A 17,257-nucleotide genomic window follows, 5' to 3' on the forward strand; every position below is an offset into this window, starting at 1 on the left:
GTAATTTGTAATGAATATGAAACGAAATGAAATGTGAAATGAATATAAAATGAAATGATATTATGAAATGGAATGAATGTTTAAATGAAAACAAATATTGAAATGAAAATATAAATTTTGAAATGAGAAATAATTAAATTTAAATAAAAAATATTGAAATGAAAATATAAATGTAATGAAATGAAAAAAAAAAAAGGTGAAAGGACTTGTTAAGCCAGTCCAGGCCTGTGTCATTGATCAATGCCAATTTAGCCTTTAGTGTCCTAAAGTAAAAAAAAAAAAATTAAAATTTTACTAGTGTGGCTATCAATTTTTCAAAGTAAAAAAAATTACATTGGAAAACGAAAAAAGTATATGGTGCCGGCCATTACATGGCTAGAACCAAAATTTTATTTTTAAATATTAGTATTTTTATATACTAGTATGATACGATTTTAAAAAAATATATTCTGGTGTCGGTCATTGGGTTCTCAAACTAAAAAAAGAATCAAAATTTTAAAGCCTGACACAATCATCAAGTAATCATGGAGCCAAAACACTATGTAGTGCTGACATTGGATTTTCAATACCTAAAAATATTGTTTATTTTAAGTTATTTTTGTGATTGTTTTTAAACTTAAGTTATTTTTATAAATATTAAAATTTTTAAGTTAAATTGGTAAAATAGCCTAATTTTTTAGTCAATTTTAAAAAAATAAATTTGAAATACAAGACATATAGCAACAGTTGTGAAAGACAACAATATAAGGGTTTAGTATCAGACAACCCATGTGGTCTCCATTTTCTTCTTACCTATTAGCTATCACGGGTCTCCGTAATTTTGTTTTATTCACTTTTCTTCTTTGACATTTATTTCTTGATTACCTCTTAGTCACAATTAAGTTAAGGGTAAATAAAATTCAATTTAATTTAAAAGTTTAATAAAATAAATAAATTTTAAATTAAATAATTTGAATTAATTGAGTTATTTAGATTAACTCGAATAATAAATTAAATTTTTAATTTAATTCAAATATAAATTATACAATTTATATTATCCTGAAATTCAAATAAGAAAAGGTAAAACTGTGTAATTTTGATAAATATTTACTTTTTTAAGTTAAAAAGTAAAATAACTTATTAAATTAAAAGGCAAAACCATTATATTGTTTATGTAGTTAAATAATATTATACTTAATTTACAAATTAAATAATTAATTTATATAAATATAATATTGAGTATAAATAATAATATTTGTTAACTCATTCAAATAATAGGATTCACGATCGCCACCAGGCCTCTCCATCCAAGATTTAGACTTTCACCCCTTACCCATCCTTCCTAAGCGAGAGTATGAGCAGATCCATTAGCTGATCGGGGAACGAAGGTAAACAAGACCTCGCTAAACTTTCTCTTTTCATATTTTATGTCTTGAATATAGGCCCCGATTTCCGATCAATTCATAGAACCTGATTTAGCTTTCTTTATCACAGTTAAGGAGTCACCTTCAACTACCACTTCTCCCAGACCCATCTCTACCCCCATGCTTGCTTCAGCCGCGAAAACAGACGGTACATACTCATTCCCAATTTTTTTATTTCCGTTACTTTCAAAGCACCGCCGGATTCGGCCAATAAGGTTGAAGCAGATGGAAAGTTGTTCGGTGTGCATGGGAATTGTAACCGGCGGCTTCCTTAATAATACATCAGTTGGTTTAAGTAGGACTGAACTATCTTCCCCTCTCTCATCGTCCTCATAGATTCCTTTCAAAAACTCGAAAGCCATAGCTACACTTAAAACGATTTGTTCATTATCATGCTTTCCAAGGAAAAAACAATTGCAGATGTCTCAAGTTGGGCTAATATTTCTGATGATCTTTTGAGACTCATTGCAACCTTGACTCGTTCCCCTCAACATCATAGTCGTATGACCGCAGTCTGTCGTTATTGGCGAGCATCCCTCGCGGATCAAAAAATAAACTTCCCTGCAGTTTGTTTAATGCTATGAAACAACGGTGATTATCGTCGTTTCTATAGCATATCGGGAGAAATCTTCGATGAGCTCGATTTACTGGAGTTCCGAGGATGGGATTGTTTTGGAAGTCCTTTTGGATGGTTGGTAACTTCTGACTGGGATTGCGAAATTCAACTGTTTAATCCATTCTCAAGAGCTAGCTTTCCTCTTCCTAAAAATAACTCGCCTATGGTAAAACTAATATTATCTATAAATCCCGAAGAGCCGAACTCTAATTGTATAGTTTTTGCAATTTATGATGGTCGTCGACACATTGGTTTTGCAAAGCCCGGTGATCTAGCATGGCGTGCTCTGATTTACGATGATGATGGTGGTTTTGGTGGTGGTATTTTTATTTGGGATGACGTCATTTATTTCAAGTGTAATTTCTATGGTTGTTTAAATAGTGGTGTGATTGTTTTATTTGAAGACTTACATGGAGCTCATCCAAAATCTGTGAAATTTGCCTCACGGCCTCCAAATTTTCATGGTGGTCACACCTGTTATCTATTTGATTTAGATGGAAATCTCTGTATGACATGTCGCGAACCATTTGTTGACGATGACGGTAACAGTGATGATGACGATGAAGATGATGATGAAGAATACATTGATTATAGAATTGAATTTGTGATTTTCAAACTAGACATGGACACTAAGAGCTGGGAGAAGATTTATTCATTGGGGGATAGGTCTTTGTTCTTGGGAAATTGTTGCACTTTCACTGTTGCCGCCGCTGATTACCCTGGTTGCAAGCCTAGTTGTATTTACTACACCGATGAATTAACTGATGTCGAAGTCAACGGCATCTATGAAGTGGAAAAATATTTAGACAAAGATATAGGTTTGGGTTCTTTAGTGCAGCCTTTCCCCAAGTCAGAACTAATGGAAGATTTCTTCCCTCCGCTGTGTTGGATCATTCCATACCCTCTTTAAGATAGAGACATATTGATTTAGTTTTAAATTTTCTTTTAATTTCCCACTTTTTTAATTTATTTTAGTTTGTGTGAACTGTGAAATGCTGCATAATGAGATAATTAGCTTCTTAAATTAATCATTTTACTCACTTTTTACAGTTAAATTTTTTGTCGATTTGTATATTGAGAATCAATTATTCCAAAGCTCTTATGATCTCGAAATTTTTTAGTTGCTTTGGAAGAAAATTAGGAATTAATTTGGGATCAAATTCGCTGAAGATCATATTGGGAATGAGTCATTATCCGATGCAGACTTCTAACAATCGAGGAAAAGCTATATTGAAGGAAGCAACTGAAGCATGGGCTCTCGGTAAAAAAACTGGGCTTGCAAGCTAAAATGTAGAAGATGATCTTATTATTTATGAATCAATCTCCCTATATACATATATAAACTACACAAAACCAATACCATTCACCATAGAATCCACACTCTTAAAATTTTTTGCATATTTCCATGGCCTAATCCCGGGATTCGAGCACCAAGAAATCGCAAGGAATCAGACTCAATAACAAGATGTTTACATCCTCTGAGTCCAAATAAACTCAATACATTGTTGTTATTGCAATAACTATGAGGACGTGGATTTGAGCGTATTTAAAGACATTTTTCACCTATTTAAAAGATCAAGGAAAGATTATTAATAGTAATAAGCATTGCATAAAAAATTTGACATTTACATGCATTTACAGCTAATAAAGGGTTAAAACAAGATGATCCTCTTTCACCGTATGTCAAAATGAAATGTTCTATCTATTAAAAAAAAAAGAAAAATTGCAGCTGTCCAGTATTGGGCTGATATTGAAAGTGATGTTTTGAGATGCATTACAGAAATCTTCGATGTGCTCGATTTTCCGGAGATATGAGGGTCGAAATATTGGGGAAGTCCTTTTGGTTGGTTGGTAACATGTGGCTTTGATGTTGAAATTCGATTTTCAAATTAGACATGCACACTAGGTATTGGGAGAAGAATTTTTCGTTGGGTGATAGTCTTTGTTCTTGGGAAATTGTTGCACTTTCAACGTTGCTGCTGATGATTATCCTGGTTGCAGGCCTAATTGCATTTACATCTTGGATGACACTTTTTCGTGCTCAGAAGTGGGCATCTATGATTGTCAAAATTTAGCATTAGATAAAAATTTTCGTGCTCGAATGGAGCTTTTCCTCAAGTAAAAAATGATGCGACATCGTCGTCGTTCTTCTTTATCATCTCAGCTTTGGACCATTCCATGCTCTTGCTAACATACACAGATATATAAATATATATATTCGAGGTCCCCATTGATTTATCATATTGGTGTTTTATTTTGAGTTATTATCTAGTGAGACAAATTCGAATTGAGACAATGTTCATTCAAGGTCTTATTATTGTTTGGCGTACTAATTTTATTTAGGGATTGGTATGTTATTGATTCATTGACTAACTCGAAACATATGCAATTTCACTTATACAAAATCAGTAAAACATTCATGAAATTTGTTAAAAATATTGTGCATGTGTTTTTTTACTCTTGTATCTTGTTGGAGCTATCCTCGTAATAATATCGTTTCTAAAGTTTAAATATGCATTCTACTTTTAAAAGTGCAATGTGACTTATCATTGTATTTTTTTTTTATAAACATGCTTCATAATTCCGTCATCAACTACTAGCAATCTTCTGATTGGCCCTCAAAACCAAGTTACTTTTATTTTTTGAATTACCAAATTGTGTAAAAAATTAAATCATTTTTCAAGGACTTATCAAACAAAGCCGCAATCGTACCTTTCATAAAATGACACTTTATTATTAAATTAAAAAATCATGGAGGGTTTTTAAGTAAATATTAATAACTTTTTAAATATAATTAAATATAAATAAATGGTAAAACCTTCACACCTAAACTCAACCAAACTGAAAATCCTAAATCTGATAGTTATAAAATAAAGTAAACCCTACTTTATGTTTAAGTAGGAATGAACTATCTTCCTCTCTCTCATCATCCTCATAAATTCCTTTAAAAAACTCATAAGCCATTGCTAGACTTAAAACGATTTGTTCATCATCATGCTTTCCAAAAAAAAAAACAATTGCAGATGTCTCAAACTGGGCTAAAATGTTGGACGATCTTTTGACACACATTGCACGCTTGTTCCCCTCGACATCATATTCGTATGACCGCATTCTGTCGTTCTTGGCGAGCTTCCCTCGTGGATCAAAAAATCAACTTCCCTGCAGTTTGTTTAATGCTACGGGAGGGTGGCAACTGTGACAATTATAATTTCTACAGTATATCGGAAGAAATTTTCGATAAGCTCGATTTACTGGAGTTACGAGGAAGGAGATATTGGGGAAGCCCTTTTGGTTGGTTGGTATCACACGGCCTCAATTGTGAAATTCTACTGTTTAATCCATTCTCAAGAGCTAGCTTTCCCCTTCCTAAAAATCACTCGCTTATAGAAAAACTAATATTATCTATAAATCCCGAAGAGCCGAATTCTAATTGTGTAGTTTTTGCAATTTATTGGGGTTTTCTCGATCGTCGATACATTGCTTTTGCAAAGCCCGGAGATATAGCATGGCATACTCTGAGTTACGACGGCGACGATGATGATGATGGTTTTAAGTTTTTAATTGATGACGCCATTTATTTCAAGGGTAATTTCTATGGTTGTTTAAATAGTGGTGAGATTGTTTTATTTGAAGACTTACATGGAGCTCATCCAAAAGCCGTGGAATTTGCCCCACGGCCACCAAATTTTCATGGTGGTCGCACCTGTTATCTATTTGCTTTAGTTGAAAATCTCTGTATGACATGTCGTGATCCATATGATGACGATGACGATTATGAATACAAAGGTTATACGATTTTCAAACTAGACATGGACACTAAGAGTTGGATGAAGATTTATTCATTGGGGGATAGGTCTTTGTTCTTGGGAAATTGTTGCACTTTCACTGTGGCGGCCGCTGATTATCCTGGTTGCAAGCCTAATTGCATTTACTCCACGGAGGAATCTATTCACGTCGAAAGCATCGGCATCTATGAAGTAGAAAAAAATAGGGACAAAGATATAGGTTTGGAGCCTTTCTCCATGTCAAAACAAGTAGAACATCTCCTCCCTTCTTTATCTCCTCCGGTTTGGATCATTCCATACCCTCTTTAAGATGGAGACATTGATTTATTTAAGGTTAGTTTTTTATTGTAATGAAATTCGAAATTCGATTTAACTGAAAAAAAATCAGATGAATAGATTGAAGATGTTGATAAGAATTTTTTTTAGATCATAAATTCAAACCAGACTTAATTCATTATTTGAGAGAAATTCTGACAAAGATATGAAAAAACATCTTTACCATGTACAAACTTCTTGTATAGAAAGGATCAGCCCAATTTTTTAATGAAATTATATGTTTGATTTGACCCAAAAAAATCATATATAACGTACAAGATTCCCAAATTTCTCCAAGCAGTCATTTTCCTTGCTTTTCTTTTCAAATGATTTTGGTCAAAATCCAAATGCTCAGGTTGACATTCTAGAGAGATATATATATGTTTTCTTTGTCAAACTATGTTAGTAGTCCCTGTACTATGTAGATTTAATCTCAGTACTTTAATTTGATATTTTAATCTTTTGCTTTTGGATATTTTCAAACTAGACATGCACACTATGTATTGGGAGAAGATTTTTTCGTTGGGTGATAGTCTGTGTACTTGGGAAATTGTTGCACTTTCAACGTTGCTGCTAATGATTATCCTGGTTGCAAGCCTAATTGCAGTACTTCTTGGATGTCATTTTTTCGTGCTCAGATGTGGGCATCTATGATTGTCAAAATTTAGCATTAGATAGAAATTTTCGTGCTCGAGTGGGGCTTTTCCTCAAGCAAAAAAAGATGCGACATCGTCGTCATTCTTCTTTATTATCTCAGCTTTGGATCATTCCATGCTCTTGCTAACATACACAGATATATATATTCGAGGTCCACATAGATTAATTATATTGGTGTTTTATTTGGAGTTTTTATCTAGTTAGCCAAATTCGAATTGAGACAATGTTGATTAAGGGTCTTATTATTGTTTGGTGTACTAATTTTATTTTTATAGTGTGCTTCTTGTTTCTTTAGGGATTGGCATGTTGTTGTTTCATTGACTAATATGAAACACATGCAATTTCACCTATATAAATTCAGTAAAACATTCATGAAATTGGTCAAAAACAGTGTTTTTTTACTCTTGTATCTTGTCGAAATTATCTTTTTAATAATGTCATCTCTAAAATTTAAATTTATATTCTATTTTTAAAAGTGCAATACAACTTACCATTACATTTTTTTTACAAATATGCTTCATAATTCCGGCATCAACTGCTAACAATCTTCAGATTGGCCCTCAAAACCAAGTTGTTTTTATTTTTGAATTATTAAATTAAGTAAAAATTAAATCATTTAAAATATAAAATTTTAATTAATTTAATTTTTCAAGGATTTATCAAATAAAGCCTCAATCATACTTTTTATTATAATAATAATAATATAAGAGAGAATATTTGATGAGCTGTTGGTGCATAAGTCTTATGCACCATTAGTAAAAATAACATGACATCTCATCATTAAATTAAAAAATAGTGGAGGGCTTTTAAGTAAATATAAATTACAATTTTAAACAGAATTAAATATAAATAAATGGTAAAACCTTGACATCTAAACCCAAAATCCTACAACTTAAACTAAACTGAAAATCCTAAATTTGGGAGTTATTCATATTTGTTTATAATAATTAAGGTTAATGTTTAGTTATATTTAAATAAAATTATTAGTATTTATTAATAAGTCTATATTTTTGTTTAATTTGATGATGATGTATCATGTTATTATTAACTTATGGTATATGATATTTATGCACTAACGATGCATTAAATATTACTCCTTATAACTATATGTATAAAATAAGATATTTACAATATGATTTTCATGGAGATCACCAAACTAATTATAATATTATATTATTGAATAATATTTGATGCACTATGTAATACCCTACCCGTATTCATTGCGGAATAGGTACGAGGCATTACCGGAGTTTACTAATTAATTTTTTTTTTTTATATTCAATATAGCCCTTTTATAAATATCTAACCTTCCTGTAATATTAAATCGAGACCAATCCACATCAACCAAATCAATTCAACATATTTTTATGATAGATTCATGCATTTATATAAAATAACGTCATCACATATCTATAACGGGTTTGTTAACCATACTAATGGGTAACTTTACATTCATTTCACGTTAACATTTACTTTGTTAGCTTATACATGCCATTGATTTCCAAAATAAAGTTTCTTTATATACCGAAATCCGAGGTTGACAATGTGATGTGTCTCCACCAAATCCGACCTCCGAGCTCTTAACACTACAAAACAGGGAAAAGGAAGCGGGTAAGCACTTTGTGCTTAGTAAGCTCATGTAACAAGAATTATACTTACCTAATATTTTCAATACAATATAATAAACATTCATATATCCATTCAATGCATTATTACCCTAACATGCACAAACTCAACATTCAAGTTAGTACAATAATTTCCATGTATCAATAATATATATATATATACCATGATTGATGTACTCATCAATACCATGATTTTCATTCCTTATTATTTTTCATATTTATCCCGTTGAATTTATCGAATTTCAATGGATTTTCGAGGTACACTATTAGTGTACAATTCGGTCCGTCAATTCATATTCATGTGCGCACATTTCCATTTCAGAGAGCACACTCATGAACCTCAACCTTGCGGCGGGATTACCGGTCGAGCTAAATCCCGCAATATAAACTCATAGAGTATTGTCGGGATTACCGGTCAAGCTAAATCCCAAACGACAATTACTCTAATGAGCTTGGATCCAATTACCAGTCAAAGCTAAATTCAGACCCTAATTCGGATTACTGTCCGGCTAAATCCATTTTACACATATTCTTCGGAGGGCTATATCAGATAGGATCACCCGTCCGGGCTAGATCCTTTTTACCGTCAATTCCTTTTCAGAAATCCATCGAATTTTCCTTTCATTCAAACGGGATTTCTTCCCATTTTATCAAATATATCAATGTTTCATAAATTTTCATACAATGAACATTCAAATCATATTCATATCAAAAACATACAATCTCAAGTAATTTAAGAATATAATTCAAGTTACGAACTTACCTTGATACTTGATTGTAAACAGTAAAATCTATTAATCCCGAACTTTTTCCTTTCCTCGATCTAGCTTCGTATTTGAATCTTCTGGATCTAAATAAATAAATTTAATTATCAATTTAATACATTTCATGTTCATATGCAACATTCTCTATAATTCAACTATTATTTATAGTTCATTCAAAGCTGTCTACTTGAGTCATAGTCACTAAATTATTTATAACTTGAGCTACGGAACTCGAAATTAAGATCCGTTAATTTTCCTGAAACTAGACTAATATATATTTTACCATAAAATTTTCAGAATTTTGGTTTAGCCAATCAGTACAGTTTATTCTTCAAAGTCACCCCTGTTCTGTTGTCTAACAGTTCTGACCCTTCTTCACTAAAAATAAATTATCTCTTTATACAGAATTCAAATGATGTTCTTGTTTGTTTCTATTAAAATAGACTCATTCAGAATTATATACATATAAATTTAAGTCCCTAATTATTTTTATTCAATTTTTATAATTTCTCAAAGTCAGAACAGGGGAACCTGAATTCATTCTGACCTTGTCTCACAAAATTCATTATATCTCAAAATTTACAAATCCATTGCTTACAATATTTCTTCTATGAGAAACTAGACTCAATAAGCTTTAATTACATATTTTTTCATCTTCTAATTCGATTCCTACAATTTTGGTGATTTTTCAAAGTTAGTCTACTGCTGCTGTCCAAACTGTTTTAGTGCAAGCTATTTATTACCATTTTTCCCCTAAGCTTTTAATAAATGATAATTTCGTCCCTAATCAATTAGCCTCTCAATTGAGCTGATTTTTCTCAATTAACATTTTATTATATCACCTTAAACTAGTTTACAACCTTTAGGAATCAGAATTTCAGCAATAGACTTTAATTCCAAACATTTTCACAATTAGGTCCCAAAAATCAATTTCCATTGAAATTGCCTAATAAAATCATCTCATAAACAAATTAAAGCTTTAATTTCATTCTATTTCATCATAAACTTATAGAACTCAACCATGGTGACTTTAAATTTCATCCATGAAATCAAAAACTAATGAATTTAATAGTAGGATCTAGTTGTAAAAGTCTTAGAAACACAAAATTACAAGAAAAGGCAAGGATTAACTCACTTGGTGCAAAATTATGAAATACCAGCTTATAGAACCCTCCTATGGCGTTTTTAGCTGCTGGAATTGAAGAGAAATGAAGAGAAATCTAGATATTTCCTATTTAGTCCTAGTTTTATTTAGTTAATTTTGCAATATTCCAATTTTACCCTTAATTTATCAATTTTTCTGCTGATTGCATACCCTTGCCGGCCAGCCCAAATAACTTTTGGGTCTAATTACCTTTTAAATCCTTTCTCATTAGACTAATAAGCTATTTAATCACTCTAGCAACTTTTACACCTATTACAATTCAGTCCTTTTCATTTAATTGACTACCCAAACATTAAAATTTCCTAACGAAATTTTAATACCACATTAATAACATTTCATAAATATTTATAAAATTATTTTTGACTCGGTTTTACGAGATAGAGGTCCCGATACCTTATTTTACCCAATTTCTTCAATAATTTCTTTTTCGAACTAATCACTAAATCGATAAAATTTTCCTATCAATATTTTCATACGATTTTCCTATCATATAAATTTTCAAGCAAAAATATTAAAATAAATTTTTCTTTAAATCGGATCTATGGTTACTGAAACCATTGTTCCGATAACCTTGAATTTAAGCCATTACAACTCTCCCCCCCTTTTAAGGATTTTCGTCCTCGAAAATCTTACCAGTAAAGAGGTTTGGGTATTGTTTCCTCATTGCCTCCTCCGGTTCCCATGTTGCTTCCTCAATCCGTGCTTTTCCCACAATACTTTCACCAAATTTATCTTTTATTTCTAAGCTCTTTTGTCTCCGTGCCAATATCTTGACCGGTTCTTCACCGTAAGTCATATCCGGTTGAATCTCTACTACATCGGAGAAATAACATGTGAAGGATCTGATCGATATCGTCGTAACATAGATACATGAAAAACATTATGGATTCTATCAAGTTCGGTGGTAATGCCAATCGATAAGCGATCGGTCCAATTCTTTCTATGATTTCATAGGGCCGATAAATCTTGGACTCAATTTACCCTTTCGACCGAATCGAAGAACTTTCTTCCAAGGAGACACTTTCGAAATACCTTGTCACCGACTTGAAATTTAATCTCTTTTCGCTTAAGGTCGGCATATGATTTTTGACGATCGGAAGTCGCTTTTAGACTATCTCGAATAACCTTTACTTTTCTTCTTTCCGAATCAAATCAACCCCATGTATCTTCCTTTCATCGAGCTCATCCAATATAACGGTGTTCTACATTTTCTACCATACAAAGCTTCATACGGAGCCATTTTAATACTAGATCGATAATCGTTATTGTAAGCAAATTCAATCAAAGGTAGATACCTCTCCCAATTACCTTCAAACTCTAGTATACAACATCGAGCATATCTTCCAATACTTGAATTACACGCCGATTGACCATCTGTCGAGGATGAAATGCGATCTTGAAATACAAATGAGTACCCAAGGCTTCTTGCAATTTGTCCCGAAACGAGGCGTAAATCGGGATCTCTATCGATATAATGGAGACAGCACTCCATGTAACCCGACAATCTCGAGATATATGCAGTTCAAATAGTTTATCTAAAGAATAATTCATACGTCTCGGAATAAAGTGAGTGACTTTGTCAATCGGTCTACAATCACCCAAATAGCATCTTTTTCCTCGAGACAAAGGTAGCCCGATACAAAATCCATAGTGATTCTTTCCCATTTCCATTCCAGTATAGTAATTGGTCAAGTAACCCAAGGTACGATGTTCACTTTAACTTGTTGACATATTAAACACCTTGATACAAACTCGAGATATCACGTTTCATTCCCGACCACCAAGACATCTTTTTCAGATCATTATACATTTTATTACTCCCGGATGTACGGACATAGTACTACTGTGGGCCTCGTGTAGAATCTTCAGATGAGCTCAATTCGAGGTACACATACCCTACCTCGAATAATAAACAATCATCGAACCAATCAAATTCGAATCATTACCCGACTCACACTGCGCCTGCTTAACTCAGTAACTTCTCATCATTCTTCCGAGCTTCACATATTTGTTGTAAAATGTCGGTTTAGCTCTCAATTCAGCTAGAGATTGAACCATCATCACCAATGATAACCGGGTATTCATAGCTCGTAAAACAAGCAGAGATTTTCGCTCAAAGCATCACTACAACATTAGCCTTACCGGATGGTAATCAATAATCAAATCATAGTCCTTTATTAGTTCAAGCCACCGCGCTTTCTCAAATTCAAATCTTTCGTGTCATCAAATATTTCAAGCTTTTTATAATCAAGATAAATATGACATTTCTCACCGTACAAGTAATGCCGCCATATCTTCAGCGCAAATACAATAGCAGCTAATTCAAGATCATGTACTGGGTAATTTCTTTCATGTGGTTTAAGTTGTCTTGAAGCATAGGCTATTACTTTACCTTCTTGCATCAAAACACAACCTAAACCATTTAATGAGGCATCACTGTAAATAACAAATTCCTTACCCGGTTCAGGCTGCACTAATACAGGTGCTTTCGTTAATAGGTCTTTCAATCGGTTGAAACTTTGTTGACATTCATCAGTCCACTCGAACTTTACATCTTTCTGCAATAATCGAGTCATTGGAGAAGCTATCATAGAGAATCCCTGTACAAATCTCCGATAATAACCAGCTAAACCCAAGAAACTTCTAACTTCAGATACATTCTTCGGTGGACTCCAATTGACAATAGCTGAGATTTTACTTGGATCTACCCTGATGCCTTCGGCAGATACAATGTGTCCAAGAAAACTCACTTCTCGAAGCCAAAATTCACATTTACTGAATTTAGCATACAACTGCTTCTCTCGTAGAATTTGCAACACAATTCTCAAATGTTCTGCATGTTCTTCTTCATCCCGAGAATAAACCAAAATATCATCAATGAATACTACTACAAATCTGTCTAAGTACGGTCTAAATATCCGGTTCATCAAATCCATGAATACTGCAGGTGCATTAGTTAGCCCAAACGGCATAACTAGAAACTCATAATGCCCGTACACGGTTCTAAAGGCTGTTTTGGCACATCCGACTCCTTTACCAGAATCGATAATAACTCGATCGAAGATCAATCTTTGAAAACATAGTAGCACCTTTCAGCTGATCAAATAAATCATCAATCCGGGGTAACGGATGCTTATTCTTTATGGTTACTTTATTAAGCTACCGGTAGTCGATACACAATCTCAAAGACCCATCTTTCTTTTTCACAAATGTAACCGGAGCACCCCAAGGTGAATGACTCGGTCGAACAAAACCCCATCAACAAGCTCTTGCAATTGTGTCTTTAACTCTTTTAATTCTATAGAGCCATCCGAGACGGAGCTATGGAGATCGGAGTAGTTCCGGAATCAAATCTATAGAAAATTCCACTTCTCTTTCGGTGGCAATCTCGGTAATTCTTCCGAAACACATCGAAAAATTCACATACCATCGAATCGCTCAGTATCTTTGACTCGAGATACCTTGGTGTCGAGTACATAAGCCAAGTAAGCATCATACCCTTTTGACATACCTCATGCTCGCCATTATCGAAATCATATCGATAACCCTCTGTCGATCAGATTTCACCGAACAACTCACCATTCGACATTTTAACACAATATATTTTTGTTTACAATTTACTACCGCATCATCTTTGGGTTAACCAATCCATACCCAATATCACGTCAAATTCATCAAATGGCAAGAACATCAAATCACCGGAAACAATAACCTCTTACCATCGGTGGACAATTTTACAAATTTTATCCACTAACACGACCGCCCAAGGGTTTGAGACTTTAACCACAAATTCGAGAGGTTCAACAGATAAATTTTAACAATTGCAAGTTTAACACATATATATGAATGCGAGAACCGGGATCAATCAATGCGAGAATATCGATATCAAGTAAAGAAAATGTACCAAGAATAACATCGGTGTCAAGCATCTTCTCGCACGAATGGCATATGTCCTAGCAGTGCTCGTACCTCGTGCCTACCTATAGTATCTTTTGTAGCTCCTCGACTACCACCGACATTACCGGATGGTCGAGGTGGTCCGCCTCGAAACTAGATTACTCGGCTCGATATATGTTCAACTTCTTTTCAACCCTTCTCGGACAATCTCGAGGAAATGGTCAAAAGAACCACATCGGTAACAAGCCCCACTCTTAAATCGGCATTCACCAAAATGAGCTTTATTACAAGATCGGCATCTCGGTTTAGGAGTGCCAACACCGCCAACACTGGTCACTGATGGAGTAGAAGGCCTTGGATTAGTGCGTTGAGAACCTCGCTCTTTGCCCGAATACCCAATGGCTGAAGTAGAATGATCCTGATATTTCTTCAATTTCTTTGAAGCAGAAAACTGGGATTTTCCCATCGATTTTTTACTAAAAATTCGAGCTTCCCTCTCAGCCTGTTTCTTTTCTTTGTTCAATTCTTCTGCTTTATAAGCTCTCTCTGCCAATGTAGCAAACTCTCGAATTTCAAGAATTCCGATCAGTAACTTAATGTCTTCATTCAACCCTTCTTGAATCGTTTGCACATTTCACTTCCATTGTACCCATTCTCGAGCATATTTACTCAATCGAACAAATTCTCTTTCATATTGACATCTTGATCTATTGCCTGTTTTAGCTCAAGAAATTCTTTTCTTTTCGGTCAAGGAACCTCCGGTGATATATTTTTTTCTCGAACTTCGATGCGAAAGAATTCCCATGTAATTTCTTCTTTTGGAACAATGAAGCTTTAGTATTCCACCAATGGTAAGTCAGTATCTTTTAGCGGTGAGACGGCACATTTCGGACATTCTTCGGTGTACAAGATAATTCTTCCGAACCCGAGTAGTATTTTCTAACCGAATTCAGCCGTTCGGAATCATCATCAACTCGCTGCTCAAATTCTTCTACCCCAAATTTTCGAATTTTATCTCTGGAGCTTTCCTTTTCTCGATGATTCAAGACTGCACCTTGTGGGATCTCGGGAACCGTGAAGGAGCGGGAGGGAAGCTTGAACTTGCTGCACTCTGAGGTTAGTTCTTAAGTATTGATTAAACCATTCATTCATCATTTGAAAGAAGGTTTTTTGCCTCCTCCCCTCGACCCTCCGTCTCGGGCCTTCTCTTGCTAGTTTCTTCTCTTTGTCTTTGAAGTTGAGCATGACTCCCGACTTCCTCAGATTGAGCTCGGTTGGATGACATTACTATAAGAAAAACACATTTTAAATGGTCGAGATATCACACTATCAATAATAATTTAAATGGCATGTATAGCTAATCCTGATTTGCTACATCGGTCCTAGAACCGGCTAAACCGTAGCTCTGATACCAATAAATGTAATACCCCTACCCGTATTCATTGCCGGAATAGGGTACGAGGCATTACCGGAGTTTACGAATTAATTTTTTTTTTTATATTCAATATAGCCCTTTTATAAATATCTAACCTTCCCTGTAATATTAAATCGAGACCAATCCACATCAACCAAATCAATTCAACATATTTTTATGATAGATTCATGCATTTATATAAAATAACGTCATCACATATCTATAACCAGGTTTGTTAACCATACTAATGGGTAACTTTACATTCATTTCACGTTAACATTTACTTTGTTAGCTTATACATGCCATTGATTTCCAAAATAAAGTTTCTTTATATACCGAAATCCTGAGGTTGACAGTGTGATGTGTCTCCGACCAAATCCGACCTCCGAGCTCTTAACACTACAAAACAGGGAAAAAGGAAACGGGGTAAGCACTTTGTGCTTAGTAAGCTCATGTAACAAGAATTATACTTACCTAATATTTTCAATACAATATAATAAACATTCATATATCCATTCAATGCATTATTACCCTAACATGCACAAACTCAACATTCAAGTTAGTACAATAATTTCCATGTATCAATAATATATATATATACCATGATTGATGTACTCATCAATACCATGATTTTCATTCCCTTATTATTTTTCATATTTATCCTGTTGAATTTATCGGAATTTCAATGGATTTTCAGAGGTACACTTTTAGTGTATAATTCCGGGTCCGTCAATTCATATTCATGTGCGCACATTTCCATTTCAGAGAGCACACTCATGAACCTCAACCTTGCGGCGGGATTACCGGTCGAGCTAAATCCTCGCAATATAAACTCATAGAGTATTGTCGGGATTACCATCCGAGCTAAATCCCGCAACGACAATTACTCTAATGAGCTTGGATCTGAATTACCGTCCAAAGCTAAATTGAGACCCTAATTCGGATTACCGTCCGGGCTAAATCCATTTTACACATATTCTTCGGAGGGCTATATCAGATAGGATCACCCGTCCGGCTAGATCCTTTTACCGTCAACTCCTTTTCGAAATCCATCGAATTTTCCTTTCATTCAAACGGGATTTCTTCCCATTTTATCAAATATATCAATGTTTCATAAATTTTCATACAATGAACATTCAAATCATATTCATATCAAAAACATACAATCTCAAGTAATTTAAGAATATAATTCAAGTTACGAACTTACCTTGATACTTGATTGTAAACAGTAAAATCTATTAATCCCGAACTTTTCCTTTCCTCGATCTAGCTTCGTATTTGAATCTTCTGGATCTAAATAAATAAATTTAATTATCAATTTAATACATTTCATGTTCATATGCAACATTCTCTATAATTCAACTATTATTTATAGTTCATTCAAAGCTGTCTACTTGAGTCATAGTCACTAAATTATTTATAACTTGAGCTACGGAACTCGAAATTAAGATCCGTTAATTTTCCCTAAAACTAGACTCATATATATTTTTACCATAAAATTTTAAGAATTTTTGGTTTAGCCAATCAGTACAGTTTATTCTTCAAAGTCACCCCTGTTCTGTTGTCTAACAGTTCTGACCCTTCTTCACTAAAATAAATTATCTCTTTATACAGAA

At 33.7% G+C, this 17,257-nt stretch overlaps 2 protein-coding genes across 3 annotated transcripts; both read left to right on the plus strand.

Moving 5' to 3' along the window:
* Nucleotides 1-1,236: 1,236 nt before the first annotated feature.
* On the plus strand, nt 1,237-3,047 carry LOC108462881 (F-box protein SKIP23-like). 2 transcript variants are annotated; one of them, XM_017762791.2, is made up of 3 exons: nt 1,237-1,367; nt 1,474-1,551; nt 2,514-3,047. In XM_017762791.2, exons 2-3 carry the CDS (start codon nt 1,524-1,526, stop codon nt 2,927-2,929), a joined length of 444 nt encoding a protein of 147 aa, XP_017618280.1. In that variant the 5' UTR covers nt 1,237-1,367; nt 1,474-1,523; the 3' UTR covers nt 2,930-3,047. The 2 variants fall into 2 exon arrangements, with proteins under 2 accessions (XP_017618280.1, XP_017618279.1); XM_017762790.2 differs by having other exon boundaries at nt 1,474-3,047.
* A 2,073-nt stretch (nt 3,048-5,120) lies between these two features.
* Nucleotides 5,121-6,113, plus strand: LOC108462271 (F-box protein At3g56470-like). The gene has a single exon (XM_017762241.1). It carries the CDS (start codon nt 5,121-5,123, stop codon nt 6,111-6,113), a length of 993 nt encoding a protein of 330 aa, XP_017617730.1.
* The last annotated feature ends 11,144 nt before the right edge of the window (nt 6,114-17,257 follow it).

Source organism: Gossypium arboreum, chromosome 10 (assembly GCF_025698485.1).
Source record: "Gossypium arboreum isolate Shixiya-1 chromosome 10, ASM2569848v2, whole genome shotgun sequence".
In the NCBI taxonomy this organism is placed as follows: Eukaryota; Viridiplantae; Streptophyta; class Magnoliopsida; order Malvales; family Malvaceae; genus Gossypium; species Gossypium arboreum.

Coding starts and splice junctions, on each gene's coding strand:
- LOC108462881 (XM_017762790.2), top strand. CDS start 2,183: ATGGTAAAACTAATATTATCTATAAATCCCGAAGAGCCGAACTCTAAT.
- LOC108462271 (XM_017762241.1), top strand. CDS start 5,121: ATGACCGCATTCTGTCGTTCTTGGCGAGCTTCCCTCGTGGATCAAAAA.